Source organism: Carcharodon carcharias, chromosome 9 (assembly GCF_017639515.1).
Source record: "Carcharodon carcharias isolate sCarCar2 chromosome 9, sCarCar2.pri, whole genome shotgun sequence".
NCBI lineage: Eukaryota > Metazoa > Chordata > Chondrichthyes > Lamniformes > Lamnidae > Carcharodon > Carcharodon carcharias.
Window position 1 is genome coordinate 71,049,255 of NC_054475.1, and position 17,925 is coordinate 71,067,179.

Sequence of the window (17,925 nt, forward strand, 5' to 3'; positions counted from 1 at the left end):
GGACTGGTACAGTTGATTAACCTGATGGATTGCTCCTGACATTGCCCTACAGAGAGGCCGAGAATTTGAAAACACTTGACTTACCCAGAGCTCTCATGCAGGAGATTCTGCCTGGAGATAATTCGTGTCTCAACCACTTTCCGCTTGTGCAAGTGACAGAGAGCTGCTCAAAAAGAGGGAACACAAAACACAGCAGCTGATTGGCATCGCAGTGGGCGGTGACAGTGCAGGACCAACAGAACACGCGTGAGAGAGAGAGGGAAGAAAGAGAGTGGAAGTGATAGGAGCTGGTGGAACGTGAGACTGTCTGATTCACACAGCGGAGAGAATGGGACAGAAAGAAGGAAGGAGAAATGGGAATTTGAAAAGGGGAAGGGAAAGTTAGGTAGAGGGAGCAAGAGATATTGGGAAAGAATGTGAGAGAGAAAGCAAAAAAGAGAAGGAGAAAGGGATGAAAAGCGAACGAGGTGGAGAGAGTATGAGAGCTGAATAAGATGGGAGAAAGTGGTTTTAAAAGACAATTGTGTCATTACCTCAAGGAAATCTGAGCGACATAGGGAAAAGTCAGAGGAGTGGAAAGGAACGATTTGCTCCTGTGGAGGGTGACATTGGCCTCTGTCTACTGAGCAACCATTCTACAACTCCATGATCTCATTTACACACAGTCAGTGCAGGGACAATCAGTCCTGTTGTGTACACAGTCAGAGGTGGGACACTCAGTCCTGTTATACACACACAGTCAGTGCCTGGACACCCAGTCCTGTTATATACACACAGTCAGTGCTGGGAAACTGAGTCCCATTACATGGACACAGTCAGTCCTGGGGCACTCAGTCCTGTTATACACACAGTCAGTGCTGGGACACTCAGTCCTGTTATACACACAGTCATTGCTGGGACACACAGCCCTGTGATACACACAGTCAGTGTGAGGACACTCAGTCCTGTATACACACACGGCCAGTCCTGTTAGACACACAGTCAGTGCTGGGGCACTCAGTCCTGTTGTGTACACAGTCAGTGCTGGGACACTCAGTCCTGTTGTGTACACAGTCAGTGCTGGGACACTCAGTCCTGTTATGCACACACAGTCAGTCCTGGGACACTCAGACCTGCTACAAGCACACGATCAGTGCTAAGACAATCAGTCCTGTTACACGCATACAGTCAGTGCTGGGACAATCAGTTCTGTTGTGTACACAGTCAGAGCTGGGACACTCAGCCCTGGTATACAAACACACTCAGTGCTGGGATACTCAGTCCTGTTACACACACATACTCAGTGCTGGGATACACAGCCCTGTGATACACCCACAATCAGTGCGAGGACACCCAGTCCTGTTATACACACATGGTCAGTCCTGGGACTCTCAGTCCTGTTAAACAAACATACTCAGTGCTGGAACACTCAATCCTGCAATAAACACATAGTCGGTGCTTGGACACTCAGTCCTGTTATACACATAAAGACGGCGCTGGGACTCTCAGCCCTATTGCACACACACTCAGTGCTGGGACACTCAGTCTGTTATACACACACAGTCCATGCTGGAACACTCAGTCCAGCAATACAAACACAGTCAGCGCTGGGACACTCAGTCCTGCAATACATGCACAGTCAGTGCTGGGACGAGAAGTCCTGTTATATGCACACAGTCAGTGCTTTGACACTCAGTCATGTAACACACACATAGTCAGTGGTGGGTCACTCGGAGCAATTACACAGGCTGTGTGTCTGTGCTGTGAGAATAAATCCTGATATGCATACACTGTCTCAATAATGGGAATCTCAATCCTGTTTCTCACACACAGTCAGTGCAGGGATACTGAGTCTTGTTACACGGATGCAGTCAGTGCTGGGACACTCAGTCGTGATTTACACAAACAGTCGTTGCTGGGACACTTGGCCCTGTTATACGAAGAGTCAGTGCTGGGACACTCAGTCCTGTTCAATAAGCACACAGTCAGTGCTTTGACACTTAGTCATGTTACACACAATAGTCAGTGGTGCATCACTCGGAGCAATTACACAGGCTGTGCGCCTGTGCTGTGAGAATAAATCCTGATATGCACACACTCTGTAAATACTGGGAATCTCAATCCTGTTTCTCAAACACAGTCAGTGCAGAGAAACTGAGTCTTGTTACACAGACATAGTCAGTCCTGGGTCACTCATTCGTGACTTACACACACAGTCGCCACTGGGACACTCGGCCCTGTTATACAAAGAGTCATTGCTGGGCCACTCAGACCTGTTATACACAAACATTCAATGTGGGGACACCCAGACCTGTTATTCACACACAGTCAGTCCTGTTACTTGGATACACTCAGTGCTGGGACAATCAGTCCTTTTCCAGACACACAGTCAGTGCAGGGGCACTCAATCCTTTTATACACTCCCTCAGTTCTGGGACACTCAATGCTGTTACACACACACACACACACACACACACACACTCAGTGCTGGGACACTCATTCCTGTTAAACATGCACCACCAATGGTGGGACACTCAGTCCTCTTACACACTCACAGTCCATGCTGGATCTCTCAGTTCAGCAATACACACACAGTCAGTGCTGAGACCCTCAGTTCTGTAATACCCACACAGTCAGTGCTGGGACACTAAGTCCTGTTTTACACACACGGTCAGTGCTGGAACAGTAAGTCCTGTTAGACACACACAGTCAGTGCTGGGACACTCAGTCCTGTTATAAGCACACACTCAGTCCCGTTATAGACACAAAGACGATGCTTGGACTCTCAGCCCTGTTCCACTGACACAGGCTGTGCTGGGACTCTCAGCCCTGTTACACACATTCACAAGCTCAGTGCTGGGACACTCAGTCCTGTTCTCAAAACACAGTCAGTGCTGGAACTCTCAGCCATGTTCAACAAACACAGTCAGCGCTGGATACTCAGTCCTGCTACCAACAGACAGTCAGTGCTGGGACACTCAGCCCTATGCTACACACACAGTCAGTGCTGGGACATTCAATCCTGTTAGACACACAAAGACAGTTCTGGGACACACAGCCCTGTTTCTTGGACCCAGGCTGTGCTGGGACTCTCAGCCCTATTACAAACACTCACAATCTCAGTGCTGGGACACTCAGTCCTGTTGTACGGACACAGTCATTGCTGGGGCAGTCAGTCCTGTTACATGGACAGAGTCAGTGCAGGGATACTCAGTCCTGTTATACATACACACTCAGTGCTGGGGCACTCAGTCCTGTTACACACACAGTCAGTGCTGGGACACTCAGTTCTGTTACACGGACACAGTCAGCCCTGGGGCACTCAGTCCTGTTATACACACACAGTCATTGCTGGGACACTCAGTCCTGTTACATGTACAAAGTCAGTTCAGGGACCCTCAGTCCTGTTATGCAAAGACAATCCATGTTTGGACACTCCGTCCTTTTATACACACACAGTCAGTGCTGGGACACTCAGCCCTTTTATACACACACATACTCAGCCCTGGACCACTCAGTCCTTTTATGTACACAGTCAGAGCAGGGACACTCAGTCCTGTTATATGCACACACTCAGTGCTGGCACTCTCAGTCCTGTTATAGAAACACAGTCAGTGCTGGAACTCTCAGCCATGTTGAACAAACACAGTCAGTGCTGGCACACTCAGTCCTATTATAGACACAAAGACAGTGCTTGGACTCTCAGCCCTGTTACACAGACACTGGCTGTGCTGGGACACTCAGTCCTGTTACACACACTCACAAGCTCAGTGCAGGGACACTCAGTCCTGTTAAACAAACACACCCAGTTCTGGGACACTGAGTCCTGTTATACACACACACACACTCAGTGCTGGGGCACTCAGTCCTGTTACACGGACACAGGCTGAGTTGGGGCACTCAGTCTGGTTGAACGCACACAATCAGCTCTTGGACACTCAGTCCTACTACATGCACACAGTCAATCCTGGGACACTCAGTCCTGTTATACACACATATTCACTGCTGCTACACTCTGTTCTGTTACACAGATAGAGTCAGTGTAGGGATACTTAGTCCTGTTAAACAAACACATCCAGTTCGGGAACACTATGTCCTGTTACACTCAAATACACTCAGTGCTGGGGCACTCAGCCCTGTTACACACACAGTCAGTGCAAGGACGCTCAGTCCTGCTAAACAAACACATCCAGTTCTGGGACGCTCAGTCCTGTTACACTCAAACACATTCAGTTCTGGGGCACTCGGTACTGTTACACACACAGTTAGTGCTGGTACACTCAGTTCTGTTACAAGGACACAGTCATTCCTGGGGCACTCCATCCTGTTATACACACACAGTCATTGCTGGGGCACTCAGTCCTGTTACATGTACAGAGTCAGTTCAGGGACACTCAGTCCTGTTAAGCAAACACACTCAGTTCTAGGACACTCAGTCCTGTTATACACACACACACTCTGAGTGCTGGGGCACTAAGTCCTGTTACACACACAGTCAGTGCTGGGACACTCAGCCCTGTGATACACATACAGTCAGTGCTGGGACAGTCAGTCCTGTTGGACACACAGTCAGTGCTGGGACACTCAGTCCTGTTATACACATACACACTCAGTGCTGGGGTACTAAGTCCTGTTAAACACAGAGTCAGTGTTGGGACACTCAGCCCTGTGATCCCAACACAGTCAGCGCTGGGACACTCAGCCCTGTGATACCCACACAGTCAGTTCTGGGGCACTCAGTCCTGTTAGACACACAGTCAGTGCTGCGACACTCAGTCCTGTTAGACACACAATCAGTGCTGCGACACTCAGTCCTGTTAGACACAGTCAGTGCTGGGACACTCAGTCCTGTTAGACACACAGTCAGTGCTGGGATACTCAGTCCTGTTTTACACACAAAGTCAGTGCTGGGATGAAGTCCTGTTAGACACACACAGTCAGTGCTCGGAGACTCAGTCATGTTATGCACACACACAGTCAGTGCTGGGACACTCAGTCCTGTTTTACACACGTACTCAGTGCTGGGACACTCAGTCCTGTTTTACACACATACTCAGTGCTGGGACACTCAGTCCTGTTACACTGGCATAGGCTGACTTGGGACACTCAGTCCTGTTAAACACACAAAGACAGTGCTGGGACTGTCAGTCCTATAATACACATACAGTCAGTGCTGGGACACTCAGCCTGTTCAACACACACAGTCAGAACTGGGAGACTCAACCCTGTTACACACACACACACACAATCAGTGCTGGGACTCTCAGCCATGTTCAACACACACTATCAATGCTGGGACTCTCAGCACTGTTCAACACCCACAGTCAGTGCTGGGACTCTCAGTCCTGTTACAGGCAGACAGTCACTGTTGGGACAATCAATCCTGTTATACATGCACAGCCAATGGTGGGACACTCAGTCCTCTTACACACAGTCTGTGTTGGGACACTCAGTTCAACAATACACACATAGTCAGCGCTAGGACACTCAGTCCTGCAATATGCACACAGTCAGTGCTGGGGAACTTACTCCTGTTAAACACACACAGTCAATGCTTGGACACTCACACCTGTTACAATCAGAGTCATTGCTGGGACAATCATAACTGTTCAACACACCGTCAATACTGGGACAGTCAGCTCTGTTCAACACACACAGTCAGTGCTTGGGCACTCACTTCTGTTACAATCAGTGTCAGTGCTGGGACACCCTGTCTTGTTTTACAAACACAGTTAGTCTCCCAAGACTCAGTCCTGTTATACACACACAGTCATTGCTGGGGCGCTCAGTCCTGTTACATGTACAGTGTCAATTCAGGGACACTCAGTTCCGTTAAACAAACATTTCTGGGACACTCAGTCAGGACTGAGTGTCCCTGCAACAAATCTGTCCGTGAAACAGGACTGAGTGCCCCAGCAATGACTGCGTGCATGTAGCAGGACTGAGTGTCCCTGCATTGACTGTGGGCACATAGCAGGACTGAGTGTTCCAACTCTGACTGTGCACACTCTGACTGATTGTCCCAATACTGACTGTGTGTCTGTAACAGGACTGAGTGTCCCAGCACTGAGCTTGTGAGTGTGTATAGACAGACAGTCAGTGCTGGGACTCTCATTCCTGTTACAGACAGACAGTCAGTGCTGGGAGACTCAGCCCAGTGATACACACACACAGTGCTGGCACACTCAGTCCTGTAATGCACACACAGGCATTGCTGTGACTCTCAGTTCTGTTACACTGACACAGTCAGTCCTGGGACATTCAGCCCTGCTACACGCACAATGTCAGTGCTTGGACACTCAGTCCTGTTACAATCAGAGTCAGTGCTGGGATACTCAGACTGTTCAACACACACAGTCTGTGCTGTGACACTCAGCCCTCTTCAACACCCAGTCAGTGCTGGGACTCTCTGTTGTGTTACAGACAGACAGTAAGTGCTGGGACACTCAGCCCAGTGATACACACACACTCAGTGCTGGCACACTCAGTCCTGTTATAGACACACAGTCTGTGCTGGGACACTCAGTCCTGCTACACGCACACAGTCATTGCTGGGGCACTCAGTCCTGTTTCACGGACAGTCAGTCTAACACACAGTCAGTGCTGGGGCATTCAGTCCTGTTATGCATGCACAGTCAGTCCTGGGACATTCAGTCTTGCTACATGGACAAAGTCAGTGCTTGGACACTCAGTCCTGTTTTACAAACACAGTCAGTGCTGGGGCATTCAGTCCTGTTACACACATTCACAAGCTCAGTCCTGGGACTGAGTCTTGCTACACGCACACAGTCAGTGATGGGATGCTCAGTTTTTTTTTACACACACACTCAGTGCTGGGACATTCAGTACTGTAACATGGACACAGACTGAGCTGGGACACTCAGTCCTGTTAAACACACAAAGTCAGCTCGTGGATACTCAGTCCAGCAATACACAAACTCTCAGCGCTGGGACACTCAGTCCTGCAAGACACACAAAGACAGTGCTGGGACACTCAGCCCAGTGATACACACACACTCAGTGCTGGCACACTCAGTCCTGTTATACACACAAAGACAGTGCTTGGTTCTCAGCCCTGTTAAACGGACACTGGCTGTGCTGGGACTCTCAGCCCTGTTACACAAATTCACAAGCTCAGTGCTGGGACACTCAGTCCGGCTACACGCACACAGTTATTGATGGGGCACTCAGTCCTGTTTCACGGACAGATTCGTTGCAGGGACACTCAGTCCTGTTAAACAAACACACCTAGTTCTGGGTCACTCAGTCCTGTTACACAGACAAACTCAGTGCTGGGCACTCAGTCCTTTTTTACACAAACAATCAGTGCTGAGACACTCAGTCCTGTAACAGACACACAGTCAGTGCTGGGACACTCATACCTGCGACAGACACACAGTCAGTTCTGGGACACTCAGTCCTGTTATGCACACACAGTCAGTGCTGGGATACGCAGTCCTGTTTAACACACACAGTCAGTGCTGGGACTCTCAGTCCTGTTACAGAAAGACAGTCAGTGCTGGGACGCTCAGCCCTGTGATACAAACAGAATCAGTGCTGGGACACTCAGTCCTGTTATACACACAAAGAGAGTGCTGGGACACTCAGCCCTGTGATACACACACACTCAGTGCTGGCACACTCAGTCCTGTTATACACACAAAAACAGTGCTTGGTCTCTCAGCCCTGTTAAATGGACACAGGCTGTGCTGGAACTCTCAGCCCTGTTACAGAGATTCACAAGCTCAGTGCTGGGACACTCGGTCCTGTTACAGACACAAAGTCAGTGTTGGGACAATCAGTGCTGTTGTGTGCACAGTCAGAGTTGGGACACTCAGTCCTGCTACACGCACACAGTCATTGCTGGGGCACTCAATCCTGTTATACACTCAAAGACACTGCTTGGTTCTCAGCCCTGTTACTTTACACAAACAATCAGTGCTGAGACAGTCCTGTTTTACAAACACAGTCAGTGCTGGGACTCTCAGTCCTGTTACAGAAAGACAGGCAGTGCTGGGACGCTCAGCCCTGTGATACACACAGACTCAGTGCTGGGACACTCAGTCCTGTTATACACTCAATGACACAGCTTGGTTCTCAGCCCTGTTACATGGACACTGGTCGTGCTGGGACTCTCAGTCCTGTTACTTTACGCAAACAATCAGTGCTGAGACATTCAGCCCTGTTACAGACACACTGTCAGTGCTGGGCCAGTCAGTCCTGTGACAGACAAACAGTCAGTGCTGGGACACTCAGTCCTGTGACAGACACAGTCAATGCTTGGACTCTCAGTCCTGTTACATGGACACAGGCTGTGTTGGGACATTCATTCCTGTTAAACATGCACAGTCAGTGCTAGGACACTCAGTCCTGTTAAACACACACATTCAGCGCTGGGACACTCAATCCTGCAACACACACATAGTCAGTCCTCTGACACTCAGTCCTGTTATAGATACATGGTGAGTCCTGGGCAATCAGTCCTGTTGTGTACTCAGTCAGAGCTGGGACACTCATTCCTGCTACACACACACAGTCAGTGCTGGGACACCCAGTCCTTTTATACACACACTCAGTGCTGGGGCACTTACTCCTGTTAAACACACACAGTCAGTGCTTGGACACTCACTCCTGTAACAATCAAAGTCATTGCTGGGACACTCAGAACTGTTCAACACACAGTCAGTCCTGGGACAGTCAGCTCTGTTCAACACACATAGTCAGTGCTTGGAATCTCAGTCCTGTTACACACACACAGTCAGTGCTTGGACACTCACTCCTGTTACAATCAGAGTCAGTGCTGGGACACTCAGTCCTGTTTTACAAACACAGTTAGTCTTGGGGCACTCAGTCCTGTTATACACACACAGCCATTGCTGGGGCGCTCAGCCCTGTTACATGTACAGTGTCAGTTCAGGGACACTCAGTTCTGTTAAACAAACAGACCCAGTTCTGGGGCACTCAGTCAGGACTGAGTGTCCCTGCAACGAATCTGTCCGTGAAACAGGACTGAGTGCCCTAGCAATGACTGTGTGTGTGTAGCAGGACTGAGTGTCCCTGCACTGACTGTGGGCGTATAGCAGGACTGAGTGTCTCAACTCGGACTGTGCACACAACAGCACTGATTGTCCCAATACTGACTGTGTGTCTGTAACAGGACTGAGTGTCCCAGTACTGAGCTTGTAAGTGTGTATAGACAGACAGTCCGTGCTGGGAGACTTAGCCCAGTGATACACACACACACTCAGTGCTGGCACACTCAGTCCTGTTATACACACACAGGCATTGCTGTGACTCTCAGTTCTGTTACATTGATACAGTCAGTCCTGGGACATTCATCCCTGCTCCACGCACAATGTTAGTGCTTGGACACTGAGTCCTGTTACAATCAGAGTCTGTACTGGGACACTCAGCCCTCTTCAACACACAGTCAGTGCTGGGACTCTCTGTCGTGTTACAGACAGACAGTCAGTGCTGGGACACTCAGCCCAGTGATACACACACACTCAGTGCTGGCACACTCAGTCCTGTTATACACACACAGGCATTGCTGGGACTCTCAGTTCTGTTACAGACACAGTCAGTTCTGGGACACTCAATCCTGTTACAGACAATAGCTGGTGCTGGGACAGTTAGTCCTGTTAGAGACACACAAGCAGTGCTGGGACTCTCAGTACTGTTACATGGACACAGGCTGTGCTGGGGCACTCAGTCCTGTTAAACACACACAGTCAGCGCTGGGACACTCAGTCCTGTTAGACACTCACAGTAAGTGCTGGGGCATTCAGTCCTGTTATGCATGCACAGTCAGTCCTGGGACATTCAGTGTTGCTACACGCACAAAATCAGTGCTTGGACACTCAGTCCTGTTTCACAAACACAGTCAGTGCTGGGACAGTCAGTCCAGTTAGACACACACTGTCAGTGCTGGGGCACTCAATCTTGTTATGCACGTACAGTCAGTCCTGCTACACGCACACAGTCAGTGATGGGATACCCAGTTTTTTTTTACACACACACTCAGTGCTGGGACATTCAGTACTGTTACATGGACACAGGCTGAGCTGGGATACTCAGTCCTTTTAAACACATACAGTCAACACGGGGACACTCAGTCCAGCAATACACAAACTGTCAGCACTGGGACACTCAGTCCTGCTAGACACACAAAGACAGTGCTGGGACACTCAGCCCAGTGATACACACACACTCAGTGCTGGCACACTCAGTCCTGTTATACACACAAAAACATTGCTTGGTCTCTCAGCCCTGTTACACGGACACAGGTTGTACTGGGACTCTCAGCCCTGTTACACACATTCACAAGCTCAGTGCTGGGACACTCAGTCCTGTTACAGACACAAAGTCAGTTTTGAGACACTCAGTCCTGTTACGCACACAGTCAGTGCTGGGACACTCAGACCTGTAATGCACACACAGTCTGCACTGGGACTCAGTCCTTTAAACAAACACGGTGAGTGCTGTGACACTCAGTCTTGGAACACACACATAATCAGTCCTAGGACACTCAGTCCTGTTATAGATACACGGTGAGTCCTGGGCATTCAGTCCTGTTGTGTACTCAGTCAGAGCTGGGACACTCATTCCTGCTACACGCACATAGTCATTGCTGGGACACTCAGTCCTTTTATACACACACAGTCAGTGCTGGGACACTCAGTCCTGTTATACACACACAGTCAATGCTGGGACACTCAGTCCTCTGATAGACACATTCAGTGCTGGGACACTGACAGTCCTGTTGCCCACACACAGTCAGTGCTGGGACACCCAGTCCTGTTACAGACACACAGTCAGTGCTGGGACTCCAAGTCCTGTTATAGACGCATAGTCAGTGCTGGGACACTCAATCCTGTTATACACACAGTCAGCGCTTCATCACTCAGTCCAGCAATGCACTCACAGCCAGTCCTGGGACACTCAGTCCTCTTGTGTACTGAGTGAGCTGGGACACTCGGTCCTGCTACATACAAACAGTTAGTGCTGGGACACTCAGTCCTTTTATACACACACACGCGCAGTGCTGGGACTCTCAGTCCTGTTACAAACACACAGTCAGTGCTGGGACTCCAATCCTGTTAAAGACGCACAGTCAGTGCTGGAACACTCAGTCCAGCAATACACTCTCAGTCAGTCCTGGGACACTCAGTCCTCTTGTGTATTGAGTCAGAGCTGGGTCACTCAGTCCTTTTATACACACACACACAGGCAGGGCTGGGACTGTCAGTTCTGTTACAGACACACAGTCAGAGCTGGGACACTCAGCTCTGTTACAGACAAACAGTTGGTGCTGGTACAGTCAGTCCTGTTATACACATAGGCAGTGCTGGGACTCTCAGTCCTGTTACGTGGACACAGGCTGTGTTGGGACACTCAGTCCTGTTAAACACACACAGTCAGCGTTGGGACACTAAGTCCTGTTATACACACACAGTCAGTGCTTCGACACTCAATCATGTAACAAACACATAGTCAGTGCTGGGTCACTTGGAGTAATGACACAGGCTGTGCGCCTGTGCTGCTGTGAGAATAAATCCTGACATACACTCACTTTCTAAATCCTGGGAATCTCAGTACTGTTTCACACACACAGTCCGTGCAAGGAAACTGAGCTTGTTACATGGACGCTGTCAGTGCTGGGGCACTCAGTCCTGGTGTATACAGACAGTCAGTCCTGGTTCACTCAGTTGTGATTTACACACAGAGTGGCTGCTGGGACACTCGAATCTGTTATACAAAGAGTCAATGCTGGCACACTGAGACCTGTAATACACACACAGTCAATGCTGGGACACTCAGACCTGTTACACATACATAGCCAGTGCTGGGACACTCAGTCCAGTTACACAGATACAGGCCATGCTGGGATGCTCAGTCCTGTTACAAATTCAGTCTGTAATGGGACACTCAGTGCTGGGACACTCAGTCCTGTTACTATCACTCAGTCTGTGCTGGGTATTCAGTCTATCCTAAAAACAAAAACAAAAACAGAATTACCTGGAAAAACTCAGCAGGTCTGGCAGCATCGGCGGAGAAGAAAAGAGTTGACGTTTTGAGTCCTCATGACCCTTCGACAGAACTTGAGTTCGAGTCCAAGAAAGAGTTGAAATATAAGCTGGTTTAAGGTGTGTATGTGGGGGGTGGAGAGAGAGAGAGAGAGAGAGAGGTGGAGTGGGGGTGTGGTTGTAGGGACAAACAAGCAGTGACAGAAGCAGATCATCAAAAGATGTCAACAACAATAGTACAAAAGAACACATAGGTGTTAAAGTTAAAGTTGGTGATATTATCTAAACGAATGTGCTAATTAAGAATGGATGGTAGGGCACTCAAGGTATAGCTCTAGTGGGGGTAGGGAGAGCATAAAAGATGTAAAAAAAAACCATTTTTTTTTATAATGGAAATAGGTGGGAAAAGGAAAATCTATATAATTTATTGGAAAAAAAAGAAAAGGAAGGGGGAAACAGAAAGGGGGTGGGGATGGGGGAGGCAGCTCACGACCTAAAGTTGTTGAATTCAATATTCAGTCCGGATGGCTGTAAAGTGCCTAGTCGGAAGATGAGGTGTTGTTCCTCCAGTTTGCGTTGGGCTTCACTGGAACGATGCAGCAAGCCAAGGACAGAAATGTGGACAAGAGAGCAGGGTGGAGTGTTAAAATGGCAAGCGACAGGGAGGTTTGGGTCATTCTTGTGGACAGACCTCAGGTGTTCTGCAAAGCGGTCACCCAGTTTACGTTTGGTCTCTCCAATGTAGAGGAGACCACATTGAGAGCAACGAATGCAGTAGACTAAGTTGGGGGAAATGCAAGTGAAATGCTGCTTCACTTGAAAGGAGTGTTTGGGTCCTTGGACGGTGAGGAGAGAGGAAGTGAAGGGGCAGGTGTTGCATCTTTTGCGTGGGCATGGGGTGGTGCCATAGGAGGGGGTTGAGGAGTAGGGGGTGATGGAGGAGTGGACCAGTGTGTCCCGGAGGGAGCGATCCCTACGGAATGCCGATAGTGGGGGTGAAGGGAAGATGTGTTTGGTGGTGGCATCATGCTGGAGTTGGTGGAAATGGCGGAGGATGATCCTTTGAATGCGGAGGCTGGTAGGGTGATAAGTGAGGACAAGGGGGACCCTATCATGTTTCTGGGAGGGAGGAGAAGGCGTGAGGGCGCATGCGCGGGAGATGGGCCGGATACGGTTGAGGGCCCTGTCAACGACCGTGGGTGGAAAACCTCGGTTAAGGAAGAAGGAGGACATGTCAGAGGAACTGTTTTTGAAGGTAGCATCATCGGAACAGATGCAACGGAGGCGAAGGAACTGAGAGAATGGGATGGAGTCCTTACAGGAAGCGGGGTGTGAGGAGCTGTAGTCGAGATAGCTGTGGGAGTCGGTGGGTTTGTAATGGATATTGGTGGACAGTCTATCACCAGATATTGAGACAGAGAGGTCAAGGAAGGGAAGGGAAGTGTCAGAGATGGACCACGTGAAAATGATGGAGGGGTGGAGATTGGAAGCAAACTTAATAAATTTTTCCAAGTCCTGACGAGAGCATGAAGCGGCACCGAAGTAATCATCGATGTACCGGAGAAAGAGTTGTGGAAGGGGGCCGGAGTAGGACTGCAACAAGGAATGTTCCACATACCCCATAAAGAGACAGGCATAGCTGGGGCCCATGTGGGTACCCATAGCCACACCTTTTATTTGGAGGAAGTGAGAGGAGTTGAAGGAGAAATTGTTCAGCGTGAGAACAAGTTCAGCCAGACGGAGGAGAGTAGTGGTGGATGGGGATTGTTCGGGCCTCTGTTCGAGGAAGAAGCTAAGGGCCCTCAGACCATCCTGGTGGGGGATGGAGGTGTAGAGGGATTGGACGTCCATGGTGAAGAGGAAGCGGTTGGGGCCAGGGAACTGGAAATTGTTGATGTGACATAAGGTGTCAGAGGAATCACGGATGTAGGTGGGAAGGGACTGGACAAGGTGAGAGAGAAGGGAGTCAAGATAACGAGAAATGAGTTCTGTGGGGCAGGAGCAAGCTGAGACGATCGGTCTACCGGGGCAGTTCTGTTTGTGGATTTTGGGTAGGAGATAGAAGCGGGCTCAGTCTATCCTGTTTCACACACACAGTCAGTGCAGGGAAACTGAGTCTTATTACAAGGATCCAGTCAGTGCTGGCACATTCAGTCCTGGTGTACACAGACAGTCAGTCCTGGGTCACTCAGTCGTGACTTACACACACTGTCGCTGCTGTGAGAATAAATCCTGACATGCACTCACTTTCTAAATCCTGGGAATCTCAGTACTGTTACACACACACAATCCGTGCAAGGAAACTGAGCTTGATACACGGATGCGGTCAGTGCTGGGACACTCAGTCCTGGTGTACGCATACAGTCAGTCCTGGGTCACTCAGTCGTGATTTACACACACAGTGGCTGCTGGGACACTCGGACCTGTTATACAAAGAGTCAATGCTGGGACACTCAGACCTGTCACAGACACACAGTCAGTGCTGGGACTCTCGGTCCTTTTAAAATGGACACAGACAGTGCTGGGACACGCAGTGCTGTTAAACACACCCAGTCAGCGTTGGGACACTCAGTCCAGCAATACACTCACAGTCAGTCCTGGGATACTCAGTCCTCTCATGTACTGAATCAGAGCTGGGACAATCAGTCCTGCTACATGCACACAGTTAGTGCTTGGACACTCAGTTGTTTTATACACACACACAGGCAGTGCTGGGACACTCAATCCTGTTACAGACACACAGTCAGTGCTGGGACACTCAGCTCTGTTACAGACAAACAGTTGGTGCTGGGACAATCAGTCCTGTTAAAGACACACAGGCAGTGCTGGGACTCTCAGTCATGTTACATGGACACAGGATGTGTTGGGACACTCAGTCCTGTTACACGGACACAGGCAGTGCTGGGACTCTCAATCCTGTTACAAACAACCAGTCAGTCTTGGCACACTCGAACCTGTTATACACACACAGTCAGTGCTGGGACCCTCAGTCCTGTTTCACACACACAGTCAGTGCAGGGAAACTGACTCTTATTACACGGATGTAGTCAGTGCAGGGACATTCAGTCCTGGTGTACACAGACAGTCAGTCCTGGGTCACTCAGTCGTGACTTACACACACAGTCGCTGCTGGGAGACTCAGCCCTGTTATACAAAGAGTCAATGCTGGGACACTCAGACCTATTATTCAGACACAGTCAATGCTGGGACACTCAGATGTGTCACAGACACACAGTCAGTGCTGGGACTCTCAGTCCTTTTAAACGGACACAGGCAGTGCTGGGACACGCAGTCCTGTTAAACACACACAGTCAGCGTTGGGACATTCAGTCAGCAATACACTCACAGTCAGTCCTGGGAGACTCAGTCCTCTTGTGTACTGAGTCAGAGCTGGGATACTCAGTCCTGCTACATGCACACAGTTAGTGCTGGGACACTCAGTCCTTTTATACACACACACAGGCAGTGCTGGGACCCTCAGTCCTGTTACAGACACAGTCAGTGCTGGGACACTCAATCCTGTTACAGACACAGTCAGTGCTGGGGCACTCAGCTCTGTTACAGACAAACAGTTGGTGCTGGGACAGTCAGTCCTGTTACAGACACACAGGCAGTGCTGGGACTCTCAGTCCTGTTACGCGGACACAAGCAGTTCTGGGACTCTCAGTCCTGTTACAGACACGCAGAGTCAGTCTTGGCACACTCGGACCTGTTATACACACACGGTCATTCCTGCAGACTCGGTCTGTTATACACACACAGTCAGTGCTGGGACACTCAGTGCTGTGACACTCAGTCCTGTTATACACACACAGTCAGTACCTGGACACTCAGTCCTGTGATACACACACACTCAGTGCTGTGACGCCCAGTCCTGGTACTCACACAGAATCAGTGTTGGGTCGCTCGGAGCAATTACACAGGATGTGCGCCTGTGCTGTGAGAATAAATCCTGATATGCTCACACTGTCTAAACTCTGGGAATCTCAGTCCTGTTTCACACACACAGTCAGTGCAGGGAAACTGACTCTTATTACATGGATGCAGTCAATGCTGGCACATTCAGTCCTGGTGTACACAGACAGTCCTGTGTCACTCAGTCGTGACTTACACACACAGTCGCTGCTGGGAGACTCGGCCCTGTTATACAAAGAGTCAATGCTGGGACACCCAGACCTGTTATTCAGACACAGTCAATGCTGGGACACTCAGACCTGTCATAGATACACAGTCAGTGTTGGGACTCTCAGTCCTTTTACACGGACACAGGCAGTGCTGGGACACAAGAGTCCTGTTAAACACACACAGTCAGCGTTGGGACACTCAGTCCAGCAATACACTCACAGTCAGTCCTGGGAGACTCAGTCCTCTCATGCACTGAGTCAGAGCTGGGACACTCAGTCCTGCTACATGCACACAGTTAGTGCTGGGACACTCAGTCTTTTTATACACACACACAGGCAGTGCTGGGACTCTCAGTCTTATTACAGACACAGTCAGTACTGGGACACTCAATCCTGTTACAGACACACAGTCAGTGCTGGGACACTCAGTTCTGTTACAGAAAAACAATTGGTGCTGGGACAGTTAGTCCTGTTACAGACACACAGGCAGTGCTGGGACCCTCAGTCCTGTTTCATGAACACAGGATGTGTTGGGACACTCAGTCCTGTTAAACACACACAGTCAGCACTGGGACACTCAGTCCTATTAAACACACACAGTCAGCGCTGAGACACTCAGTCCAGCAATACACACAGAGAAAAGTGCTGGGACACTCAGTCCTGTTATACACACACAGTCAGTGCTTCGACACTCGGTCATGTAACACACACATAGTCAGTGGAGGGACACTCAGTCCTGTTATATGCACACAGTCAGTGCTTCGACACTTGGTCATTTAACACACACTTAGTCAGTGGTGGGTCACTCGGAACAATTACACAGGATGTGCGCCTGTGCTGTGAGAATAAATACTGACATGCACATACTGTCTAAATACTGGGAATCTCAGTACTGTTTCACATACACAATCCGTGCAAGGAAACTGAGCTTGTTACACGGACACTGTCAGTGCTGGGACACTCAGTCCTGGTGTACACATACAGTCAGTCCTGGGTCACTCAGTCGTGACTTACACACACAGTCGCTGCTGGGAGACTCGGCCCTGTTATACAAAGAGTCAATGCTGGGACACCCAGACCTGTTATTCAGACACAGTCAATGCTGGGATACTCAGACCTGTCACAGACACACAGTCAGTGCTGGGACTCTCAGTCCTTTTACATGGACACAGGCAGTGCTGGGACACGCAGTCCTGTTAAATACACCCAGTCAGCGTTGGGACACTCAGTCCAGCAATACACTCACAGTCAGTCCTGGGAGACTCAGTCCTCTCATGTACTGAGTCTGAGCTGGGACACTCAGTCCTGCTACATGCACACAGTTAGTGCTGGGACACTCAGTCCCTTTATACACACACTCAGGCAGTGCTGGGACTCTCAGTTCTGTTACAGACACAGTCAGTTCTGGGACACTCAATCCTGTTACAGACAATAGCTGGTGCTGGGACAGTTAGTCCTGTTAGAGACACACAGGCAGTGCTGGGACTCTCAGTACTGTTACATGGACACAGGCTGTGTTGGGGCACTCAGTCCTGTTAAACACACACAGTCAGCGCTGGGACACTCAGTCCAGCAATACACACAGAGTCAGTGCTGGGACACTCAGTCCTGTTTTACACACATAGTCAGTGCTTCGACACTTGGTCATGTAACATACACATAGTCAGTGGTGGGTCACTCGGAGCAATGACACATGCTGTGCCCCTGTGCTGTGAGAATAGATACTGACACACACACACACTGTCTAAATACTGGGAATCTCAGTACTGTTTCACACTCACACAATCCGTTCAAGG

At 49.7% G+C, this 17,925-nt stretch overlaps 1 protein-coding gene across 1 annotated transcript in view; it reads right to left on the bottom strand.

Annotated features, from left to right (window-relative positions):
- LOC121281886 (nitric oxide synthase, brain-like) overlaps positions 1 to 17,925 on the bottom strand; it is an 88,407-nt gene that overhangs the window by 25,627 nt on the left and 44,855 nt on the right. The window contains exon 4 of the mRNA XM_041195009.1: positions 85 to 163. Within this exon, the coding sequence (XP_041050943.1) occupies positions 85 to 163 (79 nt within the window). The remainder of the gene's footprint in view (positions 1 to 84; positions 164 to 17,925) is intronic.